Genomic DNA, 19,490 nt, shown 5'->3' on the forward strand with positions numbered 1-19,490 from the left:
GCGGCGCGGAAACCAAACACTGGGAGCGTCGTGACGTCAGCGGGCGTAAACTAAGATTGTGTTCAAGGTAATAGAAAAAAAACCGAAACTTTTTTCCAAAATTATTTCGAGGATAGTATAAAAGAAATACTATCTCCTGGTTTAAATTTAACAACAACAAAAAACACTAATAATGTATTTAAAGACTTCTATTTATTTTAGCTACTTCTATTAAGGGTTGCCACAGTGGATCATCTCCATCGCACCCTATTCTTAGCATCCTCCTCTCATGCCAACTCGCACCCGTTAATCTCCTCTGAGGTTTTCTGTCCGGTGTATTCATTATACATCCACTGCACATGCCCAAACCATCTGACCCTTTCCTTAACTTTGTCTCCAAACTGCTCATCCTGAACTGTCCCTCTTTCTAATCTTGTCCATTGTGGTTGCCCCCAATGAAAATGTTAGTACCTTCAATCTGCTCTCTCTCTTTTTGTCAGGATCCCCATCTCCAAGCCATACATCATAGTAGGTTTCACTGCCATCTTGTAAACGTTCCCTTTCTCTCTTGCTACTATCATTCTGTCACAAATAGCCCCTGACACTTGTTTCCACCTGTCCTACCCTACCTGCACTTTCTTCTTAACCTCTCTTGTGCACTGTCCATTTCTTTACATGGTTGACCCCAGGTGCTTAAATTCATCTACCTCCCCTACTCCTGCTTCTTGAAGCTTTGCTGTTATAGCTGTCTCCATGTCATTTGGAGATGCATTCTATCTTTCTTCTACTCACTTTTCATTCCTCTTCTCTCCAGACCATACCTCTGCCTGCCTGGTCCCTGATCTCACTACAGATCACAATGTTGTCTGCAAACAGTCCACAAAGACTCCTGCCTGACCTCAACTGCCACTTATCGCACACCTCTATACTGTCTTGCTGTCTTCATAGTTTCATAAACTTTTTCCTCTGTAGTTACAACAGCTCCGCACATCATTCCTGTTCTTAATATAATTAATTTTAAAATAACTTTTAAAATAATTTTTTGGTTACCTTGTTCTTTTGTCTTAGTTCTAATGGTCAATTTTGTGATTAATTTAATTCGCTGGTTTGCCACTATGACAAAATAATGAATTGATTTGTGCTATTATTACAGTAAATTAAACATTAACTATTTTGTTTAGCTAACAGATTCTATCGTTAATGCTTACATAGTAAATAATCTTTTACGTGGTAAAAATACAGGTTTAGAACAAGAAATAATTGCTTATACAAAGATTTAAATAAATTGTTAAGTTCAAATAAAGTCTTGTCATTGTTTTGCCAAGGACTGTCATTGTAAACTGGCAGTTTAAGGCACGCTTGGAAGTCTTTGTTTTACGCTTGGAAAAAGATGCACACATGCCACTGACTGATTACAGGTAGTTTAAATTTACTTTAAAAGCATTTTGGGTGAATTTCTGTGTTTAAAACAGTTTGAAATCGTCCACATATTCCACATATTACATTAGAGTAATACTAGTTTGCACCACAAGATGCTGTGGTGAGTCAGAGTAATCTAAAATAGGCCATGAATAACTTAAAATTATTTTCAATTGGATTCAGATATGTGGAAAAGTTCTTGGGAAAACAAGGGTAAGGCTAGATATAAATATTCTAATAATTAGTGAAAGTTAAAATATGAAAAAGAAAATCCCACTTGCACTGCCAAATAGTAGTAAAAATTAGTTTTTGTTCCAGGTGGTGATTACAAAAAGACAGGTTTCTGCAAATCCAGAAAATTTACGTTTGTCCCATTGGAGCCTGAACGCAGCACTGGAGCGCTGTAGTGCTGAATTTGAGACGAATTACAAGAAAAGTCTCACAACTTAAAATAATTAGCGTATCATGCTGTGTAATGAATAAAACGCATTTCAAAAATAGAGGATTTTGCATGCTCATTAATTCAAATTCTTCTTTAGTTAGAGCCGCATTAACCTGCAGGTATACAGAGAAGTATTATTTTAGAATTTTAGAAGCAAACAAATATTTTGCGAAAATGTTAATATGAAATCCTCCTGAGAACAGAGGGGGAAAGGATCTTTCAGTTTAACTTTTTAGGATTTGCGAGTTCACTACAGAGGACATGAATGAAAAGACTGGCGCCAAGACTAACTGAGATTTTATGTACAGGATATTAGTATATATGACTGTGTCCTTGTATTACTTTAGTCGTATGTTTTACTTATTTGTTTATCTATTTATTTATTTGTTCATCCATAGCTACATAATGATAATTTAGGTATAAGAGCTATTTTATTAATTGTTACCCATCTGTTTAGAGTTACGCCTAAAATGTCCTGTTTCCCTTTGTCTAACAACAAACACAGAAATTGCACAGAAATGTCCTTTGGCTTTCATATGTATAAATAAAGCTGTAATGAATGTAAAATGTGACGGTGGATCTGAAATATATATATATATACACATATATTTGCGTGGGGTTTTTTTTAAGCTGACGTTTTCTGCTAATTGACTTTCTTTCACGCTCGTCCCATTAGCATTCACCAATGATGTGCACCGGGTGATCAGTCAGGCTCTGCGCTGCAGGTATCTCTGCTGTCCAGTCACAGCAGCTGCAGTGATCAGCGCGCTGTGTGCCTCGTTACTGCCGCTGCAGCTCCACGTTCGAACCTACAACTCAGACCAAATTAAAACCTCCCTCAGAAAAAGCCGCATGTGGTTTCCTCCTCCTGCCTCTCAGCACTGCAATGAAGGAATTTCCTCGTTTGTACTGAAGTCTCTGCGCTCACAGAAATGAGGTCTCGGCCTGAGTTTTCCCCGCGCTAACTACACAACAGGAAGACCGGAGCGGTCGATTCTCACCTGCATCATCTTCACCTTAGAAAAAAAAGTCGTACTTTTTTGCCTCTCGGACAGGACACCAACTGACTGCTGGCTGCAAAATGGATAATAATGCTGGAAATTCGGAAAAATCTCACCTCATAGACGAGAAGAATGCCAAGACATATTCACTAAAACTGCAAAGGTGGGGAAATGCTTTGCTTCGTATCACTGCAGCCGCATGAAGAATAATACCACATGTAGGACGAAGTTATGTGAACACATTTAGTCATTTTGGGGCATAAACTGTGTATAAAATGTGTGTGTGTGGGGGGGGCGCGACAACAATTCTTTGTTTGCTGACACTTAAAGAAAAATGCAAGTAAGCAGATTTTGTTAAGGACATCAACATTTTTAATAGAAAACTCAAAATATTATTTTTTAAATTATAATTTTAAGATAGATGCAGGAAGAATCCACTATTGTTGCACATTATCTTATAAACGTGCGTAATGAAGGCGCACCGAGAGTGGTTGTTATAGTGCACGTTGAGCAGGCTTTGGCTCTCACGGGTTGTTTTATGTGAATGAACAAATTCATTTCCATGCTTGGCTTGTTTCTGGACAGCCTGTGACAAATGGCCCCGGGGCCAGTTCACTGAGCAATGCTAAAAACTCATCATCTGCCATTAGCAGAGGCTCCAGCCTGCAATCACAGAGGGTACACACACACACACACACACACACACACACACACACACACACACACACACACACACACACACACACACACACACACACACACACACACAATCCATAGGTGCTTAAACCTGCTGATACAAAAAATACACAGCAGAGAATATTACTAAAAAGCATACACAAAGCTGGTTCGAATTTTTAATTGTAGGATAGGATAATAAAAATATTAAAACATAGTTGGAATGCGCTCCTTTTCTGGCGTATTTAACAAATAGCTCCCACATTATAGAAATAAGTTGTATAGGATTTTAAAGAGGCCCACGTGTAAAAACACCACTTTTAATAATTTAATTTAAAAAACCACCGAGTTTAAAATATAGATGGCGGAGCAAATGAAAGAAAAAAAAGACGATTTTATGCTCACAGTCAAAGCTGATGCAAACATGTGCATCAGCTTTGTTTGCTCAACATCCAGCCGACTGCTGCAGAAACACACCTGGTGATTTTTCAACGCGCTGCAGAAAAAAACAGGTGGAGACGCTCTCTCGCTTTAATATGAAATACGTGAGGAAAATCAAATGCAATCGCCCACTCAGCCATTAATCATAATCCTGCAGAATTATCTGTTATTTTCAGCCTTCAGAGGCCCTCATGATGCACGTTTCCACCTCTTTGATCAACTGTTTTTAAGTCAGTGAAGCTGGTGGAAGTGAATCGATGCCTTTGATTTCACGCTTTAAAACTGGCTGTTTTATTTATTTATTTTTTAAAAGATAATTTCCAGATACAACACGATTAAAAAGAGATAAGGTGGCAGAAACTTTACGCGTTATAAAGCAGGAGAAGAAAAAGGGAAGCTCCACCGGGTGGGAAACACGTGTTTTACAGGGTTAGTTACTTGCAAATATTAGTGCGAACTTGCAGGGCCTTTGTATTGTATTTATTTATGTATTTTGAATCAATCAAATAAAAAAGCACATTGCTCTAACATGATTTTGTAGAAATAAGTGAAATAGGCCTACTGATCATTTGGGATTCAAAGAAGTGTTCAGAAACACAGACAGATGTGCATATGGCGCTACATTTGGGATTTCATGCACCATTTGCGCCGTTCTTGTGCAAGTGCACGCATGTGTTAATAGTGTCACCTTTAGCATTTTCCTCCCCAGCTGGCAGTAAAGTGACCTTTATTGTTCACAAATGTTTCTACAGTATTTTTTGATGTATTTTAGAATCAGCAGAACTCGTAATCAAAAACACAGGAATAGATGTAAACATTAGCATTAAAGTTAATAAAATAAATACGAGCATCCAAGGATTCCAAAGTCAGACTTACTCAGTCTATCACTTAGAATTCATTTAATTTCCACCGCCAAATATCACCGGAGGGCTCAACCCGAAGTTCTGTTTTATCAGCTTGAATCTGCTGTTTTGTTTTTCAAGTATAGTAAAAACGAAAATGATAAGAAAAGAGCTTGCATAAGTTTGGAACAATGATTGCTAATCCATTTATAAAATGTCAGAAAATAGAGTAAAAGATCATTACAAATCAATTTAACATGGATGAGTAACAAATACAAAAGTGATTGGATGATTAATTAGTAAGTTGAGATAAAAAAAAAAAACTCAAAGTATTTGTTTGTAAGTGCCTGACTGTTTGAGGAGGAAAGAAGGGATGCGCCAACTGATCCTTACCCAGGTACCTCTAATGAGGTTAATCCGTCCATGTAATTCACTTTTAAAGTGTTTGCAACATCTAACTGATGGCTATGCTGATGATGTTTAAACTTTGCTTTGTGGACCACTTACAAGCTTTAGCCATGAGTCTGAGGTTACCAGGGTTAAAAAGAAATACAAAAAATCTTTCACTCCGTTTAGTGATCAGTAACTACTCTGATGACCAATTGATGGTGCTGTGGATTCAGTAAGGCTGTTTCCATCTTCCTGCAGATTTGTTAAATGTTTGTCATTAATCAGAGTAAATGTGCAAAATAAATTCTGACCATTAAAATACATTTTTAGTCAAAGCCAAAATCAGGAGATTAAAACCTTTGATATTAAAGGCACAGCAGTTCTTGTTCTTGTTCTTGTTTTTCAGTCAAATGTCAGTAAGTCATTCAGCACCAAGCAGGAGTAGTTATAGCTAAAAGGCATCTACAGTACTGCTTTAAATGTGCTGTATTCATTGGAGGCAGGCCTGTGATTCTTTGGTTTCCACGCACGAAACATAAGCAATAGGTGTATGTGTATTCTTTTTTAAATTAGGCATCTCTGGATACACCGAGTTCAGCTATTATGTCAAAATATGAGGTTGATTATCTCAAAGTTTGAACTAATTCAAATTTCTGAGAAAATCACTCAAAACTTAAAATTAAGTAAGTATTTATTTATTTATTTATGTGGCAGGAACAAGCTGTCATACATATCTCAACAATTTTTCAATCTCCCAGAACTCAAAAGTCCCATTTTTGAAGAGTGAACCATTGACCACCAGAGGGAGATGCATTGAAACTGGGGTATTTAAGTATTTAATGTACACTAGTGGTTACTTAATGTTTTCTGGCATGCCCAGAAAACAAAAAAGAAGGCAAAAGGTCCACACCCCAGAAAACTTGAATTTGAAAAAAATAAATAATAGTCAGCACATTTAATTTCAGAAAAACCAGATCTATTTAACTTTAGTCCACTGCATATTTTCCTTGATTGGTCAGACTCCACCTGTATCAGCTCCCACAGTTTAAAAACCACTGATGTAAGCAAATAATTCCTATTCCTGGTATTTCAGTGGGAGGTCCCAAGGCTGAGGCACATCAAGTGGTTGTCATTTTAATGGATGCGACCATATTGGATTTTATTGAGAGTTTGAAAACAAATTCTGTTAATATACATTTTAATATACAACATAATAGGCGTGTCACTAGGGATTTAATCTAATCCATGAGAATAAATATTACAGATTGAAGACCAGTGATGAAAAGGAAATGTGACTTCGGTCTGCAATGTGATGTGAAATCATCGTAAACTGTAAACATGACTTATGGTGCACTGATGTGGACCTTTCTTCTCTCTGGGGAAAAACAAAGGCAAATCTCATGGGTCATTCACAAACATTTAAAAATAAATGTTTTTGTTTACATAAAAAAGCCGGATCATCTGGATAAAACCAGGGCCTTTTATTAAGGTTAAAAACATGGACTGTTGACCAAGATCTCACCAAGTGTAAAGCTTTCAAAACCTCTAATTAAAATATTAGAAACAAATGTAGCATCTGTATAAAACACAAATTTACAACACTGTAATGTGTGTGTTTGTGTGTGTGTATATATATACACACACACACACAAACATATATATAGACACTGCCTATTTACTAAAGCCTGCACATCACAAGTGATAAAACAAAAAGATGAGGATATAATAAGATGATAATCACTTTCATTCTGTACTCCACTGATTTGTCTGCTGAAATATTAATATGCATATCTGTAAAAATAAAACACTGCTCAGTAGTTTTTCGCTGCAGAGATTCTTCTGTCTGTTAACAAAAGTGCTGCGGGATGTTCTGATACAGCAGATTGCAGTTGTAATTAAATGCTTATGATTTTGTTTTTTTCCCCCGCTGGACTTCCAAGATCTCATTTCATTTCACAGATCACTGACTTTTCCCCGAGGAGTCTCTCTCTCTGTTTGTGCTGCCGGTGCTGGGCAACAATAAACGCTGCTTACCTGCCCTGTGGGGTATTGACAAAGACATGAAATCTACTTTGAAAAGAAAATCTAATGTTAATAATCTTAAGGAGACTCCTTGGGTCTGCCATATCGTCAATTTGTAAGGGTGGCAGTGAAAAAAGTACTTGAGGATGACTGCCAGAGGAATATGAGCCATGTATCATTAATAATTACTAGTTTTTTTTTTTATTATATTTGGAGTGCAGAAGCAGGTTTTTTGGCAGTTTATAGTACCATCTCATTCTTGTGCTTATGTTAGTTGTATTTAAATGAAAAATAATCATTGATGCCAGACACCAAAAGTGAGGCGGGGTCAGCAGAGGGCTGTAAATCCCTAAATACAGACCACTGAGTGAATTATCCCACTCAGGGAACGTCTCAGTGACGACACTTTTGATTGTTTCGATGAATATTTTGGTCATTGTGTTATTTTCCCCCCCCTGCAGAGTCAACACGAGGAGCAATCTCTCCTACTGAAAACGCTCAGACACAGTTATGTTTGACCTGCGATCGTCTGACTTAAACCAAAGGACTTAAAAACATTAAGACTATTAGCACTAAACGCTGAAAGCAAAAACTAAAATGCACCAATAAATTTTTTTGTTGTTTGTACAACTTTTGTTCTTTTTAAGGTCTGTAGTGTTACACATAAAATGCATGAACAGGAAAATACACATTACAAACAAACATAAAAGCTTTTTCTTCAAATTTGTTTTTATTTCTTAAAAGAATTGAAGCCCAGTCACCACCAGGGTCAAAACATCGTCACCACTTTGAAATAAATAGACTGCAAAAAACACATAATTGTAAACTTGTATTTGCATTTCAAATATCATTTTAAACACACTTTTTTCAATTCTCTGGGGGTGTTTTTTGCAGGTAATATTACAGTCACAATATGTCCACCTAATTAATGGATTTGACTATTTGACTTGACAAATTAGTGCTGAATGCTACTGAGCCAGTTTAAGGCACAGCTGCGGTATTACTGCGGTTGGCTGGGAGTGTTTTCAGTGTTTAAAGCCAAGGAGCCACTTGATTAAGGAGTGCTGACCAACAACCATATAGTTTCCAAAAGAACAATGCAATTTACTACCAAGATCAAATAAAATAAGCAGTAACTTCATGAGGATTTTTGGATGAGAAAGTAAGAAAGTGCAAACAAAAACATTTCACCCTTAATAAATGTAAAACCACCATTAAGTCCACCTTTAGTCAAATCAGCTTTATTTGTATAGCATGTTTAAAAGACATCAGGTGTTGAACAAGTGCTGAACATAAGGATAATGTAGGCAAAATAAACAGAACAAATTAAAATAAATGGAGTAATAAGATGACAAGAAATCCATATATATGTACACACACCTATATACAAATGCATATACTAGCATATATGTACACATGCATAAACCAACATTCACTGTTGTTCAGTTTACCTTCAGAAAGAGATTAAAAAAAATCTTGTTATGTTTGAATTTGGCAGGAGGGTTACAGATGTTAATGGCACAGATGTTTGCTTAACAGGCGCCCCCCCCCCCCACAATGTTGCGCTGCAGGCCACACAGTGTGTTTAATGTCTGAGGATGTTTTGCATGAATCTTTTGAACAGGATATTTTTTTTCTGCACACTCTGGAATTTATCATCACCCCAAGGTTTCATTGTGTGTGTGTGTGTGTGTGTGTGTGTGTGTGTGTGTGTGTGTGTGTGTTTGTGGTTTTCTCTCGTGTCCCGGTGGTATAATTGAACAGAATCTGTTTTCCGCCTGGCTGCTTCTTTTGAGGTTGGACATCTTCGAAGACGAGTGTGTGTGTGATAATCGTACAGCGCTCGCAATCTCCTGTGTGAAGAGTGTGACATTAAAGTGTGTGTCTGGTTATCTCAAGTGAGGCCAAATTAGCTTTTTTCCACCTCATTAGTCACATCATCGAATCCTCCCCCACGCATGATAAGAACAGCAACCTGTGTGTGTGTGTGTGTGTGTAAGAGAGAGAGACAAAGATAGAAAATAAATGGAAAGGTCAGCATTTTCTTTTATTCTCAGCAGTAATCCAGTCGGGTCTGCATCTTGCTAGGGTTCAAGTATACATAGATCTGTAATGTCCCGATTGAACACTGAAAAATTGACTTTCAAATGAAAAGCATCTTATTGTAGATGGGCAAGATGGTGTTAAATGAAAAGATTCTGTATTTATGTGCAAAATGAACAGAATGGCAACTATTAAATGATTACAGTATTATTTATTTTACCACTGCTACTGTTTTAATTTACTAAATTACCAAATAAACAGGCCAGTTCTGAAGACAAAAGATTGTCCAGTGTACACATGTTTTTGTATTCTAATCAACTTCCTTCAGATTCCTTTGGAATTACCTGGTACTGGGTTTGAATGGTTGTCTGTTGTCTCTGTGAATCTCTGTGGTTGATGGGTGACCAGTACTGGGTACATCCTTCTTCTTGCCAAACAACAGGTATAGTCTCCAAACCTTGGCAGTCCTAATAGGATTAATGGTAAATAAAATAGATGGATGGAGTATTAAAAAAACATTTATCTATTTGTTGTTATATGTTTGATGTTTGGGCAGTGTCTGGCTTCAAGTTTACAGTCTGATTTATTATACACAAGAAGCACTAATTTTATAATTTGCTTGTCAAAGGATTGTTACACTTTCTTAAGGTTTTTGTTGTTGTTTGCTGTTTGTTTATTCGTTGTTGTTGTTGTTGTTTGCTTGTTTTACAACATTTTGGATAGATATGACTTTCATTCACAAATTTGTTGTCAATTAAAACACTGCTGTAACCTGGATGAATAGAAAACAACACAACGCACAAGACCTAAGATGGAGCGCTTATGAGTTATTAAAACTCAGGAGCAGTCGTGACGTGAAGTTCTGGACTGTAAAACAGGGCAGTCTGTTCACCCTCCTTCACTGTCAACATGAATCGATTTTAATGGGTTCTTCATCGAACGAAACGGCACACCATTCTTTCACTTAAGTGAACACTGACTGCGATGCACTCTGTCAGGTTTCCACTTTGTAAACCATGGGGACTCTATCAAAAGATGATCTGCTGCGCTGTAACATCAGCTAAAAAACCCCACCTCAGCTGTGCTGCTGTTACAAGGATGGACAAAAAGCCGGCCTCCATGAGATCGGACAGGGGGTTTTACTAAGGCTGAAATTACATTGTTTTAACAGACATGTCGGTCAGAAGATACAAAAATATTTTTTTTTCTTAATAAGTAGATTTATCTTTAAATGCACCCATCACACTGCAGACTAGCTCACATCGTCAGATATAATGTTTTCTGTCTGAACAGCCCAGTATGATTTATAATATTTATACTGTATATAGTGCTTTTCTATTTGCACTGACCTCATTTAACAATGCATTAAAACTGAGCTTTGGAGCACATGTTATCTACCTCTCATTTATGATCAGTGTAGAATTACCAGTTAACCCAGCATGCTTGTCAGTTAGGGTTTGAACTGGGAACTGTCTCTGTGACAACACTCATATTTATTATTTTATATTTATTATTTATTTAATAGTCCAAGTAACTCACATCATTATGCAGAAAAAGGTGAGATGTAAACATGCCAAAATTGCTAATTTCCTTCTTTCCCAGGGAAGGTCACATAAAAGCTTTACAATAAACAAATGCGTAAAAATATATAACAAATGAAACATCAAAAACCACAGCGAACAACTCTGTTCATTCATTACCTGAAAAAAATCAAACATTACAGCTGATACAGGTGATGTAACCAAGTATGTTTAAATGTGGTACTGAAAGCTAGAGCAACAGCACAATACTGCAGGTGTAAGATTATAATGGCAGCCCTGTGCATCATAGGTAGGTTCTTCAGGAGGAACAGCTTGAGGGTCACATTGTTTGATCAGCAGCAGCTAAGTGATAATAGCATCCTTCATGGCAAGCTCACTCATTCAAGCTGTGAAAATATACTACTGTTTATTTTCTGCCCCCTGCAGCTCCTTTCCAGACTCCAAAGAACATTATTCAGACTTCCCTTTAAAGAATGGAGGCATGTCGGGCGCCATCGAGCTGAAACGACCCGTCGGCACTCACTGCCACGGCCCCAAAGCGTCGGCATGCGAGGAGAGCGTGGACAAGCTGCTGGCCAAGAAGAAACTCTACATCGCTTCAGCAGTCTGCCTCGTCTTCATGATTGGCGAGGTCATAGGTGAGAAGCACCAAGAAAAGAAATGAATGAGAAAAGAAAGCAGCTTGAATGGTGACCTAATTTGTTATGTGCCTTCTCAACCATTTGGACATAAATAAACTTCCCTATATTCACACACCAGAAAGTGTGGAGATTTGTGTGGGACACAATACTTATGACAAGAAGATGGTTATAAGCACTTATTAAGCATAGGAAGCTATTACATTTGACCAAATGATCACTTTTGACAGGAGCAAAAAAATCATGCAGACAAGTGTTCATGCAGACGTTAGTATCATTATAAGCATCATAGCAAGAAATGCTTCAGTGGTGAACTATTGAGGAACTCCTTTATTTCCCTGTAAAAGTGTAGGTTCATTTTTCTTTTTATAGTGTAACTTTTTTACTGTTAAGAGAATAAAATGGTGGCTGACATTCACTGGCTGGTTGCACGGATATTTAAAATGATCTAAAAGAATAAAATCGCTCTTTTACCTGAGGCAACTGAGGCTTTAAATCACATGTTTAATATACCTCTGAGTGTCTAAGATGGGTGTATTTAAAAGCTATTAAAAGAGATGTTATTACCCAGCAGGTACTTTCACAGTTGGCGAGCTACGACACACTTTTTAATAAAAATCTTTTTTATTAGCTAAATGTGAATGAAAATAAACACAGCTTCACACTTTCTGTTTGCTCTGTTCTGTTTGGATATCGTATTCAACATTTATGTACATACCACAAAAAAAAGTGACATGAGTTGGATTATGTGTCTTTCCTTATCTCTAAGCAGACTATTATAAACGCAGTCTCCTGGCTCATATACATTATCATTTGTGCCCAGTGTCATTTTTCCTCCTGATTTACAGGAGGCTACCTGGCCCACAGCCTGGCCATCATGACTGATGCGGCCCACCTTCTGACAGACTTTGGCAGCATGATGGTGAGCCTGTTCTCCCTGTGGATCTCCTCCAGACCGCCCACCAAAACCATGAACTTTGGTTGGCACAGATCAGGTGAGAATAATAAGAATTCAGCTTCAGCTTCATGTCGACTGGATGCTGGAGACAAACATTTCGTATATGCATTATATTGCTGGTCATTTGTAGGAGTTCCTGGGCCTGAGTTATTTTGTGTAGATTTTCCTTTATTTTGTCCATGTAAACTGCACATGGGCAAAATAAACTCTACATGGCCTCAACTTGCTTGAGTCACTAGATGTATTGTGGCTATCCTGATTGCACACCCTGGTGTATCCCTGTGTAAAGGTTGGGGCAGGTAATGTCAGCCTGGATTGATGATCTCACTTTTTAAGAAAAGGAACTAGAGGCTGTTTTCTATCTTCAAGTGATCGCTCTCATCAGCCTGCCTGAAAACATCTACACCAAGATACAGGAGAGAATAATCTAAACAGTATAAACTTTGGATTCAGGAGAAATGATGTGGCCTTCCTTCAGTTTTGATGTGTTTTGTGAAGAAGGCATTTAAACATGTCCTTCTGGTTCTCCAAGAGTCCAGTGGTGCTGCAGTTTGGTAAAGGGTTGCTCTTTGTTACCAACTTTGTTCATAATTCTTATCAACGGGATTTCTAGTTGCAGTCAGTCTGCTGCTTCTCCTCCTTGAAAGGAGACAATTAAGGTGGTTTGGCTATCTGAGTAACACACCTACCACCTCCTAGCTGAAATGTTTCTGGCATAGTATGGGATGAGGACCTGGAGTAGACCCAGGATACGCTGCAGAAATCATGTCTCTCGGCTGGCTTGGGAACACTTTAGTGTCACAAGAGCTGGAAGCTGTGGTTGTAGAGAGGGAGGCCTGATCATTTCTGTAAAGACTGCTAGTATCATGACACAGTCCTATGCAGGTGGCAGAAAATGGATAGATCGATTTTCTGCTAACCTTCTCCTGGGAGCATTTTTATACTAAGAAAAAATACTGTGTTCATCCTTTTTTTAATTTAAATGATTTGTCCTATATATCAGGTGCATGATGTTCACGTGGTGGCTTACACAAGGAGAAATTATATAGACAGATTCCAGATACAGATTATAGAGAGCGCAGTGTTTAGCCTCAACCCTTGGAAAAGCAAACACCTATTAAGACAGACTTGGCATCTATGAAATCATCCATTAGTTATGAATTCCTGTTTTAAAGCCTTGATCTGAAATCTTTTTGCTATTTTGAGACCACTTGTTTTGAGCAAGTAATGACTCTGACTGAAGTACAGTGGGAGGCTCATATGGTGTAGAGTTTAAGCGTAGCCTGCTATATTGACCATCATTTACAAGATGAACATTAACTTGCATTTACTAAGACAGGGAACTGGTGATTGAGGCCATCAACGTATTAGTAAAGTCAGTTTAGTTTAAGCTCAGAAGAAGCAGTTTAATTTTAAAAGTATATGGTCAGCAGCATACAGTAGATGTGCCTCCTTATTATCTGTGATGAACTGCATGACTACAATAAAGTAATAAAGGTTCATGATTTTCTTCTTCTTCCAGAGATCCTCGGGGCATTCATCTCCGTCATGTCCATCTGGATCGTCACTGGAGCTCTGGTCTACTTGGCCATTGAGAGGATCGTACGTAACGACTATGAGATTGATGGACACGTCATGCTGGTCACCTCTGGCTGTGCTGTCATCGTCAATATTGTGTGAGTGCTTCACACCTTTAAAAGTATATTAACGCTTGTAAAAACTTTGCTCTCAATGTATGCTGCTGCTATTGACACCATTACATAATATTACCATTACTTTTACTAATAATAAAAAAAATTACAAATATTTTACTAACAAAAACCATAGACAGTATTTAAAAGATGGCTGTAACCATGGCGACCTCACTCACATTTCCTCTACTGACATCTCGGTCTAATGAGACCAGATGCAAGAAGCAAAAGGGAGGATCTGATTGAGAAAAATGATGGACAGATGTGCTCTTCTAAGATATGACGGTATTCCGTCATATCTTAGAAGAGCACATCTGTTTCCTGAGTGCCATGAAGCAAGGCATGCGAATACAACTGATGACCCTTTGTCTCGTTTCCTTTCTCTAGCATGGCGTACATCCTCCACCATTCGACCACCTTCCACGCTCACGGCAGCGGTTACCACCAGATCGACGAGGATGGTCAGAGCCCCGTGGTTCATGGCCACTCGCACGCCCTCCTCGGCAGTCATGGTAACACAAGCGTCCGTGCTGCCTTCATCCACGTGGTGGGAGACCTGCTGCAGAGTGTCGGCGTCATGGTGGCGGCGACCATCATCTACTTCCGGGTCAGATAAACAGATATATTACATGATATAAAACAGAGTCATGTTAAAAGCACAAAGACATGCTTACAGGTACAAGCATATTTGTATTCTGAGCATTAGAGAATTATATTTGAATGTGTACAAAGAAACCGTGTATGGTTTCTTATGTATTATGGATGAAAGATTCAAGCATTTCTGTTGTGTTGCAAGATGTTCTTGTTTTTGTGCCTGGAGCACTTTAGTGCCTCATGACTGTGGAAATCACCATCTGACGCCCTTTTCCTTGCTCTTTAAAGTGTCCTTAACCTCTTTTCTCTCTTTCAGCCCGAGTATAAAGTCGCAGACCCCATCTGCACGTTCCTATTTTCTGTCTTTGTTCTCTGCACGACTGTCACTATCCTCAGAGACGTCTTTAGGATACTCATGGAAGGTATTAAACAATCAACAGCTTCTTATGTTCGAAATACTTTTTCATATTTTAATAGTGGAATCATATACTGTACCTGATAGTTCCCATGAAGTATAAAGTATTTTTGTTATTATGCAAAAGGGGTACTTCACACCAGATTTACATATGTGTTTTTCCTCTTGCTTGTTGCGCCACTGATCTATCTACATACTGGGTTCTCCAGATAGAAATGCCTGTCTTTGAGTGCAGGAGGGAACTGACGTTGTGGGCTCAAAATGGAAAAACATGTATTTGAAAAACTCACAAACTCTTGTCAGAAATTATAATGCAGTTACTCAAAAAAAAAAAAAAAAAAACAACCCATGTAATGATAACAAACCCTGTTGTAAGTCAATAAATTTGATATTTATTTATTATAATTTAATTAAACACATTGAAGTTCAAAAATTTGATTCAAAGCATAAAATGTACAATTGCAACATAATATCTCCAGAAGTTCTTAAAATGGAATTATAACAAATCCAATCCAATAAGTCCAGTATGAAGTCAGGCCAGTTTTTGTGTCCTAAGGTTGTTGTCCTGAAAGAAAAACCTGCATCACACTGAAACTTCTTAAAAAGATCGTCCAGAAAAATACATTTTTCAATACTGTGATAAATGTTTAATGTGAAGATGCTTTCGATACAACGGGTTCATCTGTAGCTGGATTTGACATGAATGATTATTATTTCTTTTTCTTCTTTTATTGTGTTAAATCTGAGGTTTAAAATCTAGTTCACAATTTTCCTTACATGATTGTGGCATCAAGGGCAGATGTTATATAAGCTGTAGCTTCTGTCACACCCTTTCAGTTTGAAATCTAAATAAAGATAAAATAAGATGAAATAAAAATATAACTGTTATAGCGTCTCCTCCTCTAGGCTTGGCTTAGAGTGACTTAAATTTCTTCTTCATATGGTGAAGTTGAGGGTCTGTGCAGATGTTTGCATGCCTGCTTCATTTTTCTGCGAGTGAAGACTCAGCTGCAGGGACTTTGCATTACAATGCACCAAACATGGATGCAACCCAGGTGGTTGACTTTAAAGACGTATAGCAGAAATGACTGCTCAGCCGTGGTTTCTCAAGCTGTTTGTGTTTTCAGCAGAGTATAATCGAGGCCTTACTGTGCAGAAGAAACTGTGCAACTGCCGGTAACAAGAAGCTCAGGCTAACAGCAGAATGTAATGATTAATGGCAGCTCCCTTGCTGTAATTTCAATTACATGCTTCTTTTGGTTAGCAATAGTTTAGTATGAAAAAAACAACAACACAGTTCCCGGTGAAACTGCTTAAAACTAAATTGGTGGATTTGATTTAATTTATACTTTTTTTTTTTTGGTAAATCTATCACAGTTGGTGGAAAAATACATTGTGCAGTTTTTCTAATTATATTTTTGTTGCGTTAAACACCACAAACTACCTTTGCTATATTCATGGGTACCCAGGTGCCCGATATCGCGAAAAGTAGATAAACAGGAATACGAGCCAAAGAAAAAAACACAAAAAAATCCAACAAACATAAATCTGATTTTTATTTCCTGACTCTTCAAGCTATAAATTCAGTGTCTCAGCTTGATATGAGATTGGAAAAGGGAGAAACCGCCAGCCTACCAATACCTATAAAGTTCAGTAACACTGTTGTTAAAGCCAGCAGCTTGTTTTAGGTCAACGCTCAGAAACAAGCATGCAGCTACCCTGCATCAGTTTATGCTGTTTATTAGAAAAAACTCTTTTGAGAAAGGTTGAATATTGCTTTAAATTAAGCTTATGAGATATTTCTGACCATGATGCCTGCAGCTTGGATCCAGCTGTCAGGCTTTGACCTGGTATGAAAAAGGTTAACATCACATGTTGCAAAGGACAGTTATGTCACGTAGAAGTGCAAAAAACAACATATTTGGAGCCTAACTGAAGTATTCATGGCTTCAGATATGTATGTCTCCAAGCTCCACATGGCATGTTTGTGTAAAACAGCAGAGAAACGCGTCTGTGGTTTTCCTAGCACAGAACAAAGAGGACAGATGGTCACATCCTGGGGATGCCCTGAGATGTTAGATCACCCAAGTCTCTGCACGTCACTGGACTTTCACACGATGACCCAAAGTAGCTTTTGGGCATCTTTGAAAAGAAGCTCACAGTTTGGTGTCAATGAGCAAAATGATAACATGCATGAGAGCCATGTATCTGATGTAATACTGTATACATACATCAGAGTTTTAATACTTGTATTTATGATTAGTTTGCATTTATATTTTTTTTTTGGGTTGAATTTACTTTTTTGTTTCCCTTTTAGGTTTGTCTGTTTATATAGTTTGAAATGTCCAATTTTAGCCTATTTTTATTACTTTCACTGTTAGTTTTAGTGTTTTTATAATCTTAACGTAGAAATATTTCCCAGATTTAAGATCTTCAGAATAGATATTGTAGTACACAAAACAAATTTTGAAGGCAGTCATGCAACTACCTTAGTCTCATGTGCAGGAATGCCTCCTGCACATTGTCTCTATAGTTTTAGTGACTAGTTTTAATTAACTACTGTATAACTAGTCATGATTTTAGTCAAATTTGACTTCTTTTCCACCTGTAGATCAGTAAAATAAAATATATCACTGTGTGCTTATCAAGGAATAATATTGTTCTGTATACCAGGCCAAAATCAGCTCTACAAAGTCTCTGTGTATCTGAAGCAGACTGTTTGCATGTGAGCCACACATTCACAGACGTACTGTTAACTTGGTGTGTCTTAATTTTGATGGCCCGTTGTTTTTCAGGGTCCCCTAAAGGAATCGAGTTTAACTCGGTGAAGGAGGTGCTGCTGTCTGTGAAAGCTGTGAAGTCCATGCACTGCCTGCACCTCTGGGCTCTGACTCTGGGCCAGGCGCTGGTTTCTGTTCACCTGGCTGTAGGTAAAGTAACACACTGATCTACAGTGCATAGTACAGTGAGAGGCACAGGGAATTAAGGCTACTTTAACCCGACATTAAAAGCTCCACATGGCTGATGAGCATTAGCCGGCATATTCCGATATGGGAAGAGAAAACTGTGATACGAAATGTGGATTTCTGAGTTACACCCCTAACAGACCACAGTAGAGTAAACCACACTCACTCTGTTCATTTTTACCTTCTTGTTTCACCACCAGAGGAGGGCACTGACCAGCAGTCTGTGCTGCAGGAGGCCACTGACTTACTCCACACCAAGTTTGGTTTCTACAGCATCACCATCCAGGTAGAGCTCTACTCTGAAGACATGAGCTACTGCTCCCACTGCCAGGACCCCAGTGACTGATAAACAACCAGAGTGGACTGGACCCAGCAGGACATGGATGACTAAGACAGATTGTCATTCTCTCCTGGTGGTCTGGAGTCGTGAGGGATGTATTCACAGAGCAGCTTCCCTTCAAGGAAAGAATTTTTGGGTTGTTTTTGCCATTAAGTTTTAAAAGATTTGACAGTGAAATCATCCTTGTGCTGATAGTAGAGTCCTGATACCAAAGCTCCATGCTAACATGGAATATGCCAGTTCATTCAAAGTCCTTCAAAAAGGGGTGGCCTGCTTTATTTCCATCACAAACTGAGACAATTTCACAAGAATCATCAGGGTGAAGCTGTCCTTGGGGTTGCTGGTGCTAGCTTGTAAGGAAGTTTTCAAGAATAAAGGAAAGTAGGGCCCTGAAAAAAAAAACACATTTTACCAAAAATCTGACCTCTTCTAATTAATTTCCTCAACAAAACAAAGATCACATCACAATACTATTTATTTAAGGACCACTAATATCTTATTTCCAGTAATATGGTGCCAGTTCTGCTCTGTTCTACCTTGGTGCCTTTTAAGAATCAGCCCACTGGTTATCTGTAAAGTTACTGGCAGAAACTCGAGTACTTATCATGGAAATAACTTTATGTGGTAGTTCCTTCATAATGACAGATGTCCATCTTTGGGGTGAGACATTTCGTGGTGTAGAGATGGTGCCCACTTTTGGTCACAAGTACCACTTTTTTGGTGGAAATGCCTGTGCACAAGCTCACTAGGTTGAAAATAGATACAAGTGATCCATAGAAATGATCAATAATAGTAATTGTTCTCCATCAGACACCCTATTTTAAATTAAGAACAGTCATACCAGCTAAAATTCAGAAGTTATGAGTTATACTTTACCATAAATTCTGTATTAAAACACCTTAAAGACACAGTGACATTATTTATTGATGTCACTGTGTATTAAGTTTTTATTTGTTTCTTTTAAAAAAACAAAAACAATTCTGTTTTACTTGCGCCTCAGCATGTTTCATTTCAGGCTTAATGTAAGTAAACAGAAAACACTGCCAAATAAATGAGCACATACAGTGATTAGGCTCATAGCTATTCCTACAGT

At 38.0% G+C, this 19,490-nt stretch overlaps 1 protein-coding gene across 1 annotated transcript; it reads left to right on the plus strand.

Annotated features, from left to right (window-relative positions):
* The first annotated feature begins 2,921 nt into the window (after positions 1-2,921).
* On the plus strand, positions 2,922-18,403 carry slc30a2 (solute carrier family 30 member 2). The gene is made up of 8 exons (XM_085372180.1): positions 2,922-3,004; positions 11,222-11,433; positions 12,282-12,428; positions 13,914-14,067; positions 14,470-14,689; positions 14,993-15,098; positions 17,887-18,021; positions 18,258-18,403. Exons 1-8 carry the CDS (start codon positions 2,922-2,924, stop codon positions 18,401-18,403), a joined length of 1,203 nt encoding a protein of 400 aa, XP_085228306.1.
* Positions 18,404-19,490: the final 1,087 nt, after the last annotated feature.

This window comes from Diplotaxodon limnothrissa, linkage group LG15 (assembly GCF_057381915.1).
Source record: "Diplotaxodon limnothrissa isolate DT_005_m linkage group LG15, D_limnothrissa_male_GT1.1, whole genome shotgun sequence".
NCBI classification, from domain to species: Eukaryota; Metazoa; Chordata; class Actinopteri; order Cichliformes; family Cichlidae; genus Diplotaxodon; species Diplotaxodon limnothrissa.

Coding starts and splice junctions, on each gene's coding strand:
- slc30a2 (XM_085372180.1), top strand. CDS start 2,922: ATGGATAATAATGCTGGAAATTCGGAAAAATCTCACCTCATAGACGAG. Junction 15,099..17,886: donor CTTTAGGATACTCATGGAAG/GTATTAAACAAT, acceptor GTTGTTTTTCAG/GGTCCCCTAAAGGAATCGAG. Junction 18,022..18,257: donor TTCTGTTCACCTGGCTGTAG/GTAAAGTAACAC, acceptor TTTCACCACCAG/AGGAGGGCACTGACCAGCAG.